General features: G+C 37.7%; 1 protein-coding gene across 2 annotated transcripts in view; it reads left to right on the top strand.

Annotated features, from left to right (window-relative positions):
• The window catches only part of CEBPZ (CCAAT enhancer binding protein zeta), a 28,894-nt gene that overhangs the window by 1,271 nt on the left and 10,711 nt on the right, over positions 1–16,912 (top strand). For both annotated transcript variants that reach the window (XM_023216329.2, XM_023216330.1), the window contains exons 2-11: positions 1,362–2,854; positions 6,302–6,533; positions 7,147–7,330; positions 9,544–9,632; positions 12,328–12,381; positions 12,932–13,034; positions 13,142–13,210; positions 14,334–14,400; positions 15,193–15,290; positions 16,693–16,750. In XM_023216329.2, the coding sequence (XP_023072097.1) occupies positions 1,362–2,854; positions 6,302–6,533; positions 7,147–7,330; positions 9,544–9,632; positions 12,328–12,381; positions 12,932–13,034; positions 13,142–13,210; positions 14,334–14,400; positions 15,193–15,290; positions 16,693–16,750 (2,447 nt within the window). The remainder of the gene's footprint in view (positions 1–1,361; positions 2,855–6,301; positions 6,534–7,146; positions 7,331–9,543; positions 9,633–12,327; positions 12,382–12,931; positions 13,035–13,141; positions 13,211–14,333; positions 14,401–15,192; positions 15,291–16,692; positions 16,751–16,912) is intronic.

Genomic DNA, 16,912 nt, shown 5'->3' with positions numbered 1-16,912 from the left:
CTTTTATCTCAGCCGTAACAATTGCCCTGATAGGAAGCAATTACAAGTGTAGTTTATATCTTTCAGGGATACTATATACCTTTTCAAGCATATACATATTTATGTGTATGAAATACGCGTGTATTATTTTTTACATGAACAGTACCTTATAGATACACCTATCTCTACATTTTGCTTTCTTTTCTCTCCTAGAAATCCTTCTATACCAGTGCATGAAGTTCTGTGTCATTGATATGGCTGCATAAATCATTTTGTCTGTCTTAATTTATCTAACCAGCCACTTATTGTGGATATTTAAATTATTGCCAGTCTTTCACTATTTTAAATAATACTACAGTTAATAACCTTAATCGTAATATTTTTTTCCCCACTTTTGTAAGTGTACATGTAGTCCAAATTTGTAGAAATGAGCCAGGCACAGTGGCTCACACCCATAATCCCAGCACTTTGGGAGTCGGAGGTGGGAGGATACCTTGAGTCCAGGAGTTTGAGACCAGCCTGGGCAACGTAAGAAGACCTCATCTCAAAAAAAAAAATTTTTTTTTAATAGCTGGGCGTGTAGTCCCAGCTACAGGCTGAGATTGGAGGATCCCTTCAGCCTGGGAGGTTGAGGCTACAGTTCAACCATGGTCAAGTCACTGCACTCCAGCCTGGACAACAGAGCGAGACCATGTCTCAATCAGTTAATTTTTGGAAATGAAGCTGCTGGGTCAACAGATGTGTGTGCCTTGTATTAAATAGTCATAATTGGAGTTGACAAATTGTCCTCCATGTAGGTTGTGTCAGTTTACACTCACATCAACCATGTATGAACGTGCCGTTTCCCCCACCCCTTCCCCAGCATCACCTGTCATTGTATCTTGCTAATCTTGCAGTGTATCTTTGCTCATCTGATAAATTAAAAGATGGATGTATCATTGTGGTTTTAATGTGGATTTCTCTAAATATCAGTGAGGTTCAGCATCTTTTCATATTTTTAAAGAACCTTTTTTTTTCTGTGAACTGTTCATATCCTTTGCATATTTTTCTTTTGGGTTGTCACTTACTGATGTTTAGAAAGTTTTATATTAAGGTGTCAAACCCAATTACTTTGATAGGAGTTGCTTGTATTTTTTTTTCCAGTTTATAATTTGTATTTTTTCCTATATCGAAATAAAAAGTGTGTGTGTATGTGTGTAAAAGAAAGAGAGAGAAAGGTAAATTTACTTATCCTTTCCTTTGTGGACCCTGAGTTTTATGTCAAATTTGAAAGGATTTTCCCAGTTCTGAAATTATTTTTAAAATCATGTTGTGTTTCCTATTATTTTATGGTTTTATTTTTCACATTTGTAATGTATTTTTAACTTATGTTTTTAATGCAGCAAGATTACCTTATGCTGGCTACTTTGGATGAGAATGAGGAAGTGATAGATGGAGGCAAAAAAGGAGTAATTGATGACCTTCAACAAGGTGAATTGGAAGCATTTATTCAAAATCTTAATTTGGCCAAGTATACAAAAGCTTGCTTAATTGAAGAAGATGAACCAGCTAAAAAAGAAAATTCCAGCAAAAAAGAAGTAAAAATACCTAAAATAAATAACAAAAATACAGCAGAAAGTCAAAGGACATCAGTTAATAAGGTGAAAAATAAGAATAAGCCAGAACCACATTCTGATGAGAACGGCAGTACCACACCGAAAGTGAAGAAAGATAAACAGAACATCTTTGAATTTTTTGAGAGACAGACTCTGTTACTTAAGCCTGGAGGCAAATGGTATGATCTGGAGTATAGCAATGAATATTCTTTGAAACCCCAGCCTCAGGATGTTGTATCTAACTACAAAACCCTTGCTCAGAAGCTGTATGAGCATGAAATCAACTTATTCAAAAGTAAGACGAATAGTCAAAAGGGAGCCTCTTCTACCTGGATAAAGGCAATTGTGTCATCAGGGACACTAGGTGACAGGATGGCAGCCATGATTCTTCTTATTCAGGATGATGCCGTTCACACACTTCAGTTTGTAGAAACTCTTGTGAACCTTGTTAAAAAGAAGGGCAGCAAACAGCAGTGCCTCATGGCCTTGGATACTTTTAAAGAGTTGCTTATCACAGACCTTTTGCCAGACAGTCGAAAGCTGAGGATTTTCAGCCAGCATCCTTTTGACAAGCTGGAACAGTTGTCCAGTGGCAACAAGGACTCAAGAGATAGAAGACTGATATTATGGTATTTTGAACACCAGCTGAAACACTTAGTGGCTGAATTTGTGCAGGTCTTAGCAGTTTTAAGTCATGATACATTAGTAACCACTAAAACTCGAGCCCTTGCAGTGGCTCATGAGCTGCTTTGTAACAAGCCTGAGGAAGAAAAGGCTCTTCTTGTGCAAGTGGTAAATAAACTGGGAGATCCTCAGAACAGAATTGCCACAAAAGCCTCCCATCTGTTAGAGACATTACTTTGTAAACATCCCAATATGAAAGGAGTTGTGTGTGGTGAAGTAGAAAGGCTACTCTTCCGCTCAAATATCAGCTCCAAAGCTCAATACTATGCAATTTGCTTTTTAAATCAAATGGCTCTGTCCCATGAAGAAAGTGAACTGGCTAACAAATTAATAACTGTTTACTTTTGCTTTTTTCGGACTTGTATCAAAAAAAAAGATATTGAATCAAAAATGCTTAGCGCCCTTTTAACAGGTGTCAATAGGGCGTACCCTTATTCCCAGACTGGTGATGACAAAGTGAGGGAGCAGATTGACACACTGTTTAAAGTGTTGCATATTGTGAATTTTAATACCAGTGTGCAGGCTTTAATGTTGCTTTTCCAAGTCATGAATTCTCAGCAGACAATATCGGATCGATATTACACTGCATTATACAGGTAAGAACATAGCATTCCAATATGAGACATGAACTATAACTTGATGTACAGCACAAGCAGTGCCCTCTGTGGGGCAAGAGAAAGAGTTAGAAAATTGGATTTTAGGCCCCCTTGGCAGCTTGCTGCTCGCCACCTTCAAGTAAGTCACTTAATCTTTGTTTCCCTGATGGACACAAATTATATTAGCTGCTTTGAATACATTTTTCATTTTGAGAAGTTGTAAAATACAGAAAAATACCCAAAAGAATCATTCATATCTACCAGCTAGTATTTCAGAATTAACATTTTGCTATATTTGTTTTAAGTCTTTTGGGATATTAAAGAAATAAAATTGCAGATATAACTGCAGTTTCCGTCTTCCCGTTCTCCTCAATCCTGTGTCTTTTCCCTGCTGTCTTTCACACAGTTGAATGCATTCACACAGTAACTCATTCAACAAGTATTTTCTGAGTGCCTACAGTATGGTGCCATGGTCTAGGTGCACAGGAGGCACAGCGAACAGAAATCCCCTCCCTGGAGGCACTCACATTCATATTGGGGGAGGCGGCAGAGAGAGGAGCTGTGGTAAACAAGAAAGTATATTAAGTAGAGAGTTTTGGGGGGTACAGGGTTTTTGTTTGTTTAATGGAGATTAAGATTTTCTTTACTGAATTTTGCAGCTTATTCATTGAGGCGTATTTTCAGCAATGTGTAAACAGTTTGGAGCTGTTTAAGAGACAGTCGAACATAACTGTGTTCAAGAAATTAATATATTTCCTTCTAATTCATTTTTATATATTTACATAGATATATCTTGTGAGAAAATGTAGAGTAGTGGTTAGTATCTTAGACTTAAGCCACGCTGCCTAGGTTTGAGTCCCTGCCATTAGTTTTCTGTGTAACTTTGGGCAAATTACTTGATCCCCACTAAAAACCTCTTGGTAGATATAATCCATCCCATGTTACCATGCCTAAGTGGGTTTGTCTGTAGGATGGAGAGAAAAGCACCTATCTCATATGATTATAATGAAGATTTTGAAAGTTGCACAAGATTCTACAGCTTGTAAGTGACAGAACTGGGGCTTTAATGAAGGTTGGGGGGTTGTGTGTGTTAACCTATGTAATCTTTGTGTGTATGTGAAGTCCTTAACAGTGCCTAACACATAGTGCTATGTGAAATGTTGGCTGCTATCCTTATTACTGATACTCATACATGTTTCTTTAGTTTAATCCTCTTAACAGCTCTCCAGTCTGTGAGGTACAATAATTTGTGCAAGGTCACACAGATATTAAGAGACCAAGTTAGGTGGCAAATCCAGGTCCACTTGCTGTAGAGTTCCTGACATTTCATAGCACTGATTGCTGATTGCTCTGGTCCACTAAAAAGACTCTCAGCAGCCTTTCCACAACTCTTTGAAGTAATAAATAGATACTTAACATTGTTAATTTGAAAAGAGTTCCAAGGCTGAAAATGTAGAGGTTTCGGGGTCTTGAGTTTTTCGTTTGTTGTTTTTGTTTGTTTGTTTTGAAGGGGGGTGGTTTGATTATTTTGAACTTGTGATGGTCATAGGAATTTTTAATTTTTAGAAAGTGTTTGGAATCTATTAGAAAACATTTTTCTGTTTCTATTTAACATCATAGTCTAACATCTCTGAGGAAGAGTACATTTTTAAGTTTTTAAAATCACTATTTGCCAAGAGCTCTCGCAGATGGAGTTTCTGAACGGGCCTTTAGGCCTTCTTAAAGTTTGTTTGCTCTTGGTTTTATTAAGAATCCTTAGGCCGGGCGCGGTGGCGCAAGCCTGTCATCCCAGCACTTTGGGAGGCCGAGACGGGCGGATCATGAGGCCAGGAGATCGAGACCATCCTGGCTAACACGGTGAAACCCCGTCTCTACTAAAAAAATACAAAAAACTAGCCGGGCGAGGTGGCGGGCGCCTGTAGTCCCAGCTACTCGGAGGCTGAGGCAGGAGAATGGCGTAAACCCGGGAGGCGGAGCTTGCAGTGAGCTGAGATGCGGCCACTGCACTCCAGCCCAGGCCACAGAGCCAGACTCCGTCTCAAAAAAAAAAAAAAAAGAATCCTTCACATTAAGAAAACCCCTAGTTAATTGAGGGATAAAAGAAATGACATGATTTGGTTTACAGAAATATTTATCAAAACTTTAGGAAAATATTTCATGAAATGATAGAGACATGTCTCTAAATTCTTCTCAAATGTTTCTGTTGATGTGAGATGGAATTTATGCCTAAAAATAAGTTGCAAACTGGATGGAAATGTTGGAAAATTTAAATGTAAAGAGAGAAAATTAAATAATCCAGAATATCCCAGAATATTACCAAAAGGGTGATATTTCCCAGAGTATGCAGAGCAATAGGAAAGTGCTTCACAAGCTTAAGTCTTTTCATTTCTAGTATTAGTAGGAAAAAATTGATGAAAATACTCAAAACAAAGGAAATAATGATTCCAGGTGTTAGTAGAGCTAATCTGGAGGATTGTGTTAATTCTGGGTGTCATAATATCTGGAGGTCTAGACTGGTTGGGGACATGTGTAATATTCAGCATCTAGAATAGAGAATTTTTAAAGTATCATATCAGAGTAGAGCAGCCTACAGAAGACAGACATTAGGGAGAGACAAGCACATAATAGCTAAATAGGTTCAAGTATTTGGATAACTGTCTTGTAAACGTATTAACTGCCAGGCACTGGGGTTATAACAGTGAATAACACAGGCATAATCCCTATTTCACTGGACTTTGAGAGAAAAGGGAAAGGCAGGGAAACCCAGTTTGTGAAACTATGAAGGACACAAACATGGAACTGAGAGAGACTAATAGAAGAACCAATTTTGGATACTGTGGACATGCAGAGTTGGAGAGAAGCACTCTGGGCAGTGAGAATAGTGTGTATGAGAGAGATGTTACACAGCTAGTACATTGGACTAGAGATGCTCTGAAGTCCTTAGAATTTAATTTTCTGCTGTTCATCTATGGTCTTCAATAAACCATGAAGAGGCGGCCTCTGGTCACCCTGCTAGTAGGTAGTTATACAAGGACAAAAACCCAGATCTTCTAATGTTCTGCTTTCGTGGGTCAGTTTTCACTGTCTGGTTTTAGATTAGCTTTTCTGGTGGGGTTCTATGAATACTGTTAGGGCTGTGCCCTGTTGATATAGAAAACAGAAAAACACTTGGAAAAGAGAAGAAAACCACACACACACAAATGTTCATTCCTGTGGGCGTTGTTGTTGTTGTTGTTGTCGTTGTTATTGTTGGTTTTTCCTGGTGGCATCATCATTCTTTTCTGGTCATTGACTTCCATCTTACCTCTTAGGGCAAGGTCTCTTGTTCTAATATAAGCAGCAAAGTTATCCCTAACTAAGTTGAGGTTAGTAGCTGTTTCTAATATGTGACCGTTGGTTGTGGAGATGGTTTTATACATAAATATTGACCTTGGTTTTGTTTTGCAGGAAGATGTTGGATCCAGGGTTGATGATGTGTTCCAAGCAAGCTATGTTTCTTAACCTTGTCTACAAATCTCTGAAAGCTGACATTGTGTTGCGCCGGGTGAAGGCTTTTGTGAAGAGGTTACTTCAAGTTACTTGTCAACAGATGCCACCATTTATATGTGGGGCTTTATATCTTGTGTCTGAGATCCTTAAAGCAAAACCAGGTTTAAGAAGCCAACTAGATGATCATCCGGTATATTTTTCAACTGCTTTTTAAATTGAGTGGGTGCTGAAATATATTGGTCATTTTTGTTTTGTTTTTCTTTGCTTCACATGACAATAACCTAGTTCTCTGGAGCATATGAGTGTGAGTTCTGGAATAGGACAAACCTAGATTTTAGTACCAGCTGTACAGTTTACTAGGTGGGCATGTTGCTCACACTCTTCTACTTGCAATAAACTGTACTTTACTAGAAGTTACCATTGTATGGGATTTGGAAGACCATAAAACTTAGTAGACCTCTTAAGTCGTCTTTGTTAACTATGAAATGGAAATAATAATAGCAGCTACCTCATAGGGTTATTTATAAGTCAGACATTTACTTGAGGGCTAATTGTTTTCAAGTAATAGAGTCCCTAAGGCTCAGGGGTTCTTAGCTCAAAACTTAACTGTGTTATGTTTAGAAATAAGGATGTGCTCTCCTTTCTTGTTTAAATACCACTGATGGCCATCATTTTACTTTATTAGAACTTTCACGTTTCACCAGAGTTGCAATAAGTAAAACTCTACATCACATAATGGAACACAGACTTTATTGCAACTTCTAGTTGATTTATGTAGATTTATGAAACTATGTGTTTGTTAGGAGTCTGATGATGAAGAACATTTTATTGATGCAAATGATGATGAAGACATGGAAAAATTCACTGATGCAGACAAAGAAACAGAGATGGTGAAAAAACTTGAGACAGAGGAAACGGTTCCTGAAAGTGATATAGAAACCAAAAAACCAGAGATTGCTTCCTGGGTGCACTTTGATAATTTGAAAGGTGAGTTTTTTTAATCTTTATTCTCTTGATTTTTTAAACCAGGGAGTTTGTTTCTCTTTGATTTTCATAGAAACTGGCATTCTACCATTTTATTTATTTATTTATTTATTTATTTAGAGTCGCACTCTGTCGTCCAGGCTGGAGTGCAGAGGCACGCTCTCGGCTTACTGCAACCTCCACCTCCCAGGTTCAAGTGATTCTCCTGCCTCAGCCTCCCAAGTAGCTGAGATTACAGGCATGTGCCACCACACCCAGCTAATTTTTGTATTTTTAGTACAGGTGGGGTTTCACCATGTTGGCCAGGCTGGTCTCGAACTCCTGACCTCAGGTGATCTGCCTGCCTTGGCCTCCTGAAGTGCTGGGATTACAGGCATGAGCCACTGTACCTGGCCCACAGTTTCTTAAAGTAATATTTTAGGGATAGAAAACTTTCTGTTCAAGATAGAAACTTTTTTTTTTTTTTTTTTTTTGAGACGGAGTCTCGCTCTGTCCCCCAGGCTGGAGTGCAGTGGCCGGATCTCAGCTCACTGCAAGCTCCGCCTCCCGGGTTCACGCCATTCTCCTGCCTCAGCCTCCCGGAGTAGCTGGGACTACAGGCGCCCGCTACCTCGCCCGGCTAGTTTTTGTATTTTTTTAGTAGAGACGGGGTTTCACCGTGTTAGCCAGGATGGTCTCGATCTCCTGACCTCGTGATCCGCCCGTCTCGGCCTCCCAAAGCGCTGGGATTACAGGCTTGAGCCACCGCGCCCGGCAAGATAGAAACTTTAAGTGGATTCCTATACACACACCAAACTAAATTAACAGGATGTTAGATTCAAAAGAAATCTTAGAAATGCAGCCTCTTCATTTGAGGCTGTAAAGAAAACACTAGCCTTGAGGTTCAAGAAATGTGGTGCCAGACCCATTTCTTCAACTTGCTTTGGGACTCACGGTCAAATTAATTCATCTACACATTTCAATTTGTGAAGTACAAAAGAGAAGTCTGATAGCTGCCAGAAAAGTTTGAGAAGAATCCATCAGTTCCCCTGAAGACTAAACTGAGAGAATAATCCTTTAGAAGGATGAAGAGCATGTGTGTTGGAAGGTAGTCGATTCCTAGTTCTGAAAATCTTTGTTTTAAATTTTTTAAATCCTGAGTTTCTAAAAACATGAAGATAATGGCAGACCTGTTCCAAGTGAGAATTATTTCTGGCATACTTTTATGACAAATATTTGGAGCACTCTAAAGCTCCAAAAGACTTTAGACCTAGTTCATCTTCATATTATTTCCATCTTAACGTTTCCAACCTCTTTGACCCCAAAATGGGCACCTTTTTCTTGCCATTTAGAAAAGGGAGAAGTTTGGGGTTTTTTGGTTTGGTTTTTGATTTTGTTGAGACAGGTCTCACTGTCGCCCAGGCCAGCCTGGAGTACAATGAGCCATTATGACTCACTGCAACCTCAAACTCCTGAACTCAAGTGATCCTCCCACCTCAGCCTCCCAGGTAGCCGGGACTACAGGCTTGTGCCACCGGGTCTGGCTAGTTTTATTTTTTTTGTAGAGACGAAAACCCACTCTCTTGCCCAGGCTGGTCTTGAACTCTTGGACTCAAGCAGCCTTTCACGTTGGCTTCCCAAAGTGCTGGGATTATAGGCATGAGCCATTGCGCCCAGCCAAGGCAGAAGTTTTGAAAGGGAGCTATTACTTATTTTTGAGTCAGGGTCTTGCTTGGTCACGAAGGCTGGATCACAATGGCATGATCTTGGTTCACTGCAACTCCCATCTCCTGGGCTCACATGATCCTCCCAACTCAGCCTCCCGAATAGCTGGGACTACAGGCACACATTACCACACGTGGCTGGTTTTTTTGATATATTTTTTGTAAGAGACGGGGTTTCACCATTGTATCCAGGCTGGTCTCGAACTCCAGGACTCAAAGGATCCACTGGCCTCAGCCTCCCTAAGTGCTGTGATTACAGGTGTGAGCCACTGCACCTGGCCTTAAAGAAAGCTTTTAGTGTTGGGATAAACATGTTCCCTGTTTTATTCAAGAGCTGATGCTAGCTCAAACACCAAGACAAATTCTTGAGGGAGCTCAGAGTTTTTAATCTAGGTTGCTTAGCTAAGTAAGAATGTTGGAGATATCTGTTGAGAATATTAATGGTGGTGCTTTTAATGACTCTTGGGCTAGAAATAAAGCATTTGAGAAATCGTATTTTTTTGTTATTCCTAGGTGGGAAACAGTTAAATAAATATGATCCATTCAGTAGAAATCCTCTGTTCTGTGGAGCTGAAAATACAAGTCTTTGGGAACTCAAAAAGGTAAAATAATTTCAAATTGTCTTTTAATTCATTTATGCTGTAAATTTTTGCCCTTGTGGATGTAATGCTTTGAAGTTTTTTTTTTATGATAATTATACGCATTAATAAACATTAAAAGTCCACATTTGGGGGAAGGTACTATGTGAGGTATTCATTTTGTAGAAAATCTTAAATGTGCATGTAAAATAAGGATGTTATACATGGGTTATAACTGTTGCTTTTTGTAGGTAGATTATTGCATGTAGAGTTGAGAAAATGGATACATTTTGCTTTATTCATTAGATATATCTGAAAAGTTTTGTGATAAATTTTTTTGTAAATAAAGTTACTTTCCTGAATTCATAAGAGGAATTCATACTTCTAATAACCTTTCTGTGACTTTTGTGTAAAGCCAATAAGTATCTTCCTATGCAGCTATTCTCAAAGTGCGACCAAACCCCGAAGAGTTCCTGATATCTTTTTAGTGAGTCGGACACAGCTTTTTTTTTTTTGGACAGAGTCTAGCTCTGTAGCCCAGGCTGGAGTGCTGTGGCGCATCTTGGCTCACTGCAAGCTCTGCCTCCCGGGTTCACGCCATTCTCCTGCCTCAGCCTCCCGGGTAGCTGGGACTACAGGCACCTGCCACCATACCTGGCTAATTATTTTTGTATTTTTAGTAGAGATGGGATTTCACCGTGTTGGCCAGGATGGTCTCCATCTCCTGACCTCGTGATCCGCCTGCCTCGGCCTCCCAAAGTGCTGGGTTACAGGCACGAGCCACAGTGTCCAGCCCACAGCTCTTTTCATAGTAATACCAGTACATTATCTGTTTTCATCACTGTGTTGACAGTGGCACTGATACTATAAAATAAATGATAGGTAAAACTGCTGCAGCTTATCTTGAATAAAGACAGCACCAGGCTGCATCAGAAGCCATTATATTCATCACTGCCACATATGTGCAGTTAAAAAAAAAGCCAGTATAACTTAAGAATGATGGCACAGGGAGAATTACTGATTTTAGTATCTTGACCGTAAAGTACATGTCTTTTTAGGATTTTGTATGCGTATATATACGCATATAGCAAGTATGCGTAACATACCTCTGCTGCCTACCTAAAGTGTGAAGGTTGTCACGTGTCTCAAGGACAAGTGCTTACCAGTTGTTGCAAGCTCATCTAGCTGCTCTTTCATGAAAGACTAACTGACAAACTGGTTTTTCAGACTTAGGTATTTGGGAGACATTTTCTTGAAAATGAATGAAACAAAAAAGCTGGCAGTATTTGTTGTCAACAATAAAATTCAAAAATAAAGCTTTCAAGCAAAGATTAAAGTTTTAAAAATCTTGTAACCACCACCTTGGGCTTCACAGTTTCTTAATTTATAAAAACTTTACTGATGAAATCAGTGGTTCTAACAATGTGATTTTTGTGGTAAAGTATAATGAAATGTGCCAACATTTGGAAGGACTGCATGTGGTAGTTTTTCCAATGACCAATGCACAATGTTACAAATCCTTTTTTTTTTTTTTGAGACAGAGAAGGCTCTGTTGCCACGCAAACTGGAGTGTAGTGGTGCAATCTCGGCTCACTGCAACCTCCACCTCCTAAGTAACTGGGATTACAGGAGCATGGCACCATGCCCAGCTAATTTTTTAATTTTTAGCACAGTGTTTTGCCATGTTGTCCAGGCTGGTCTCGAACTCCTGACTTCATGTGATCCGCCTACCTCAGCCTCCCAAAGTGCTGGGATTACAGGCGTGAGCCACTGTGCCACCTGAATGTTACAAATTCTTGAGTGGATAAACGATTGATTCAAAGTAGACCAAATAATTTTAAGTAGCAAGTACCAAAAGCCAATTGAATATGGGTTTCAGATTCCATATTACAACTAATCTTTGGTTTTGGTATAGTACTAAAGAAGAAATTCACAGTTATATGAAAGATTATTTTCTACACGTGTGAGGCCAGATTTTCTATGTATATTTCAACATGGAATACAGAAGCAGATGAAAGAATCCACTGTCTTCTGTTAAGCCAGACATTAAAGAGATTTGCAAAACTGTAAAATAATGCTATTCACTATATATTTTGTCTTGAAGCGTAATTATTTTTCATAAATATGCTATTTATTAATATGTAGTAGCTTTGTTATTTTAATGAACCTACAAGTATTTATAATTTTTCTGTTTATGTTTATAACATAGGTTTCTGTAGATATAACCCTGTTAAATGGAAACTGATGAAATTTTTGGTTTTTAAGTGTATGAAATGGTCCTGAGACCAAAATGTTTTGAGAATCACTTGTTTAATGTATTGGCTTAAATTTCAAATTTTTGCATTTTCTTTGTTGTTGTTGAAATAGGGTCTCACTCTGTCACCCAGGCTGGAGTGCAGTGGCGCCATCTCAGCTCACTGCAGCCTCAACCTCCTGGGCCCAGGCACTCCTTCCACTTTAGCCTCCTGAGTAGCTAGGACTACAGGTGCGCACCATCATGCCCTGATTGTTGTTGTACTTTTTGTAGACATAGGGTTTCACCATATTGCCCAGGCCGGTCTCAACTTCTGGGCTCGAGTGATCTGCCTGCCTGAACCTCCCAAAGTGCTGGGATTACAGGTGTGAGCCAGCGTACCCAGCCCGATTTTCTTAAATAAGCTATAAATGTACTAAGTGTCAACCTTAGAAATATTGATATTATTGACATTTTTCTTTTTAGTTATCTGTGCATTTTCATCCCTCTGTGGCCCTTTTTGCAAAGACCATCCTTCAGGTGAGTCTAAAATATCAAAAGATGAGAAATAAGAAAAAGTAGAATCATTTTAGATAATAATTGGTCATACAGTGTTTAACAGAGAATCTTGCACATTTTACTGCTCGAATAAAGGAGCAATGACTTGTTTTGTACAAAACAGCAGATAATTTTTCCCACTCTGAGTTGAATGGAAGCAATAAGACATTAGAAAGCCACAGCAGTTATTTATTTTAATACCTTGTAGCTCCTCTCCTGGAGAAAGACTGCCTCACTTTCCCATTTGCTGTGTTTGCCACTTCAAGGTTTGGTTCGTGATTAATGGTTAGATGGCCTACATTATTATTAGTCTATCCATCAAATCAATATTACATTCTAGAATATGTGTGTATATGTATCTGTGTGTTTAATTTCTTAAGTATAATGTGCATGAGAGAGATATTTGATGAGTCATTTATTGCATATTTGTATCTTCAATACAATGTAATAGAAGTTATCTTTTTCTTTTTTCTTACCTGGATGCATAGATATAATTTGAATTAAGTTTTTAAATTCCCCCTCCACTTTTCAGGGAAACTATATTCAGTATTCGGGGGACCCCCTGCAGGATTTCACTCTAATGAGATTTTTGGATCGATTTGTATACCGAAATCCAAAGCCCCATAAAGGCAAAGGTATGCTTCTATTTAGTGAATTATTTGGTTTTCATTTTTCATACATAATAAACAATATGAGCTTATAACTAGGTTTTGCATTATACTGTCATAATTTTACATTTCAGAAAACACAGATAGTGTTGTGATGCAGCCGAAAAGGAAACATTTTATTAAGGATATTCGTCATCTTCCTGGTAAGTATAAAGCTTAGGCAGTTGAAACTGAAAAGACAGTGTAAGACAAAAATGCATAAATTGTATTATTCTTTGTTCTAATTTATCAGAATAAAACCTGAGCACCAAAGACATTATCCATCTTTTTTTTAACGTTATTACAGCAAATTTGAAACATGTCCAAAGTAAACAAAATAGTATGATGAACCCCCCCAATTACCATCACCCAGCTTTGACAGTTATCACCATTTTATCATCCATAACTTCATCAACAACCCCTGTGTATATAATTACTATTGCTTACAATTCAGACCATCTTAAAGCTCTCTAATATTAGCTTAGAAGCACAAAAACCCACAGCTGGTTTTGTCACAGAGCATCATTTTAAACTTAGTTAATAACCTACTTCTATACTCGCTAGCCATCTTCTGGATCTGAGTCTATTCTATTCAACGCAGACACTTCTTTGCATAACAGATCTCATCTTCCTCTTGTTCAGAGACTAGGGTTAAATTATACCTTAAAGATCATTTAATTTCCAGTGACTTACTTCACAGAGGTCTAGAGATGTAAAAGGACTTACCCAGAGTTAGTAAGTTAGAAGTAAAAGTCAAATCTCCTTTTACTCAGGATGAGTCAGAAATTTTTATTCTGAAGAGATAAAACTAATTTCTTGTAGTTCCTTATTTCTTAGTTTTCCTCAGTATAAAGGAAAACTCTGTTTACTTCCTGTTTATTCCCAGAATGGCAAGCATTAATGGCAAGCTTGTCATTTTTTGAGCTGAAAATGGCAAGTTTAAAGTGATTATTTATTAAAATAACTCCTTGAATTTTTTATTTCTCTTGAAATTTGGGTCCTGGATGCAACTGAAGAACAGTAAGAGAACCCTGTTGTTTCACTGTAACTGCACTGATGGCTGAGTACTGCCTACTTTATGCTGTAGCCAGTGAAGTTTCCAATGTTGGGTCTTCACACAGACTTTTTCAGAGATTGTCCCTCGCACTCCATGGTCCCTTCTGTCTACCTTCCTTACAATTTTGAGATTTTTAGAATTACAGATTATGCTGTATTTTGTGTTAAGAGCTTAAGTAACATAAAGGGAATTGCTATATTACATTAAAATGTTTAACTTTATTTTTGTAGTGAACAGTAAGGAATTCCTTGCAAAAGAAGAAAGCCAAATACCAGTGGATGAAGTGTTTTTCCACAGGTACTATACATAATATAGTTTCATTTGGGGAAACTGCCAAAATTTAAATTTTGATTTTCAAAATCAGCGTTATTTTAAAAAGATCAAAGGATGTGTCTGTGTTTGTTAAGGAAATTTACAAATCAGTCATTTTGCTAATCTTAATATATCTTAGTAAAACTAAAGTAAATCTGGGAGTTTTGTTAATTTAGCATATAAATTTTGTTTTATGCTTCTGACTTTTTAAAATTTAGCCTTTAATTTCTTTTTATAGTAATTTTTTTATAGGCTTAAAATCTACCTTAGTTTAATATAGTGATAAAGCATGGGTAATTTATCCAGACCATGGCCCTTAGAATGGATTCAGAAAAATTCAGTGCACTGCTATAGAAATAAGTCCTAAACCAACTAGTATTATAACCTAATGCCTTATGGTAGTAAAGTACTTCTTATCTCATCTGGTTGACTAGTTAATTAGGTTTGATTTGGCTTGTTTTTTAAAATCATTTAGAATGAATAATTTTGAGGGTTTGATTACATCTGTACATGGCTAAGTTTTGCTGTATTCTAATATAAGAATAGGGCTGATAAAATATTATTCTTTGATATGTATTACACTTAAAAGATTCCATCTACTTTTTATTGAGTTAAACTATTTTTTGTATATTACATACAAATTTCAGTCATTTATTTCCAACTGAGTATACTTAAGATTTTACAGTTGTGGTTTGCCACTGGTCATAGGTGCTTTGATTATAGTAAGATTAGACCTTTAATAAAATTGTCAAATATATAACATGAATATTATTTTAGGTATTATAAAAAAGTTGCTGTTAAAGAGAAACAAAAACGGGATGCAGATGAAGAAAGTATAGAAGACGTGGATGATGAGGAATTTGAAAAACTGATTGGTAATTTGTTGTGTTGACTCTTTGTAAAATAATCTACTACTATGTGTTAATAGACCATGGAACATTAGTGGGAGAGGTGGCCTTGGTTTTAAAAAATCATTTAGCTAAGAATATCATGCATATCACAGTGGAAGATTAAGAAATATTTGGGGCCAGGTGCTGTGGCTCACACCTGTAATCCCAGCACTTTGGCAGGCAGATCGTTTGAGGTTAAGAGTTCGAGACCGGCCTGGCCAGTATGGTGAAACCCTGTCTCTACTGAAAACACCAAAAAATGAGCCAGGCATGGTGGCGCACACCTGTAGTCCCAGCTACTTCAGAAGCAGAGGCACGAGAATCGCTTGAATCCAGGAGTCGGAGGTTGCAGTGAACCAAGCCTGGGTGACAGAGTGAAACCCTGTCTCAAAAAAAAAAAAAAATTTTTTTTATGATATATGGTAATTCATCCACGTTTGCGCCAGAAAAATGCATGATTTGTGCTTTGGATAGTCCATATAAGAAAAAATTTATATTTGTCTATTCATTGTTACAGCCAAATCTCATGTGAAATAGAAATCCTTTTTACCATTCATATTCTATTATAATATATAGTATATCAGTAGTAATTGATAGCAATAGTCTACTGTTTCTTTTTTATCTTTAATCCACAAAGCTAGAGAAATTTTGATTGAAAATAGACTTAAACAAAAAACATGGTAAATTGGAAAGACTTACACTGATTTCACATGTTATATACTTTTTTATTGTTGTTTTTTGGGGGTTTTGTTTGTTTTGAGACAGGGTCTCTCTGTCTCCCAGGTTGGAGTGCAATGGCACAGTCACAACTCACTGCAGCCCTACAGCCTAGACCTTCTGGGCTCAACCGATCTTCCTGCCTCAACCCCACAGGTAGCTGGGACTACAGGTACATGCCATGATGCTGGGCTACTTTGTTTTTGTTTTTTTGTTTGTTTTTTTAATAGAGATAGGGTCTTGCTATGTTGCCCAGGCTGGTGAACACTCTACCTCAGCCTCCCAAAGTGCTGGGATTACAAGCATAAGGTGTTATATATTGTATCACACCTATTAAAAATGAGCACCTAAGTAGTTCTAATAGAGTAAAAAGGAATACAATTGCTAAATACCATTTTATTTGATATTTACCCTCATTCCATAAAAGAACTGTAGAAAGAGCCAAAATTAACTGGATCCTTCTTTTGTTTTGGGATTTAACTAAGATCAGTATTTCACAGGTTTGTGTGCATTATTAAGACATACTAGCAACAGTCATATTTATATTGTTTTGGTGTTTACTTGTCATAAAGAGCAGAATCATGACTATTAGAATAATTTATTCGGTACAAGATGTATGTCAAGCTTGTCATTCTTTGTTGTATCTCACAATTTCTGTATTCTCTGGCAGACACATTTGAAGATGATAACTGTTTCAGCTCTGGAAAGGATGATATGGATTTTGCTGGGTAACATAATTCTATCTTCTCCTTCCTATTTTTCTAGCATTTCCCAAATTGTCCCTCAGAACAGTAGACCACAGAACTATATGACATAAAGGGGAAATGTATTCAAGTTTGGAAAGTGGATACAGTACTTTCATCCTTGACCTTTATAAAGCACGTTATTAC

This window comes from Piliocolobus tephrosceles, chromosome 15, assembly GCF_002776525.5.
Source record: "Piliocolobus tephrosceles isolate RC106 chromosome 15, ASM277652v3, whole genome shotgun sequence".
Lineage (NCBI taxonomy): Eukaryota > Metazoa > Chordata > Mammalia > Primates > Cercopithecidae > Piliocolobus > Piliocolobus tephrosceles.
This window is presented reverse-complemented; position numbering and strand designations above follow the sequence as displayed.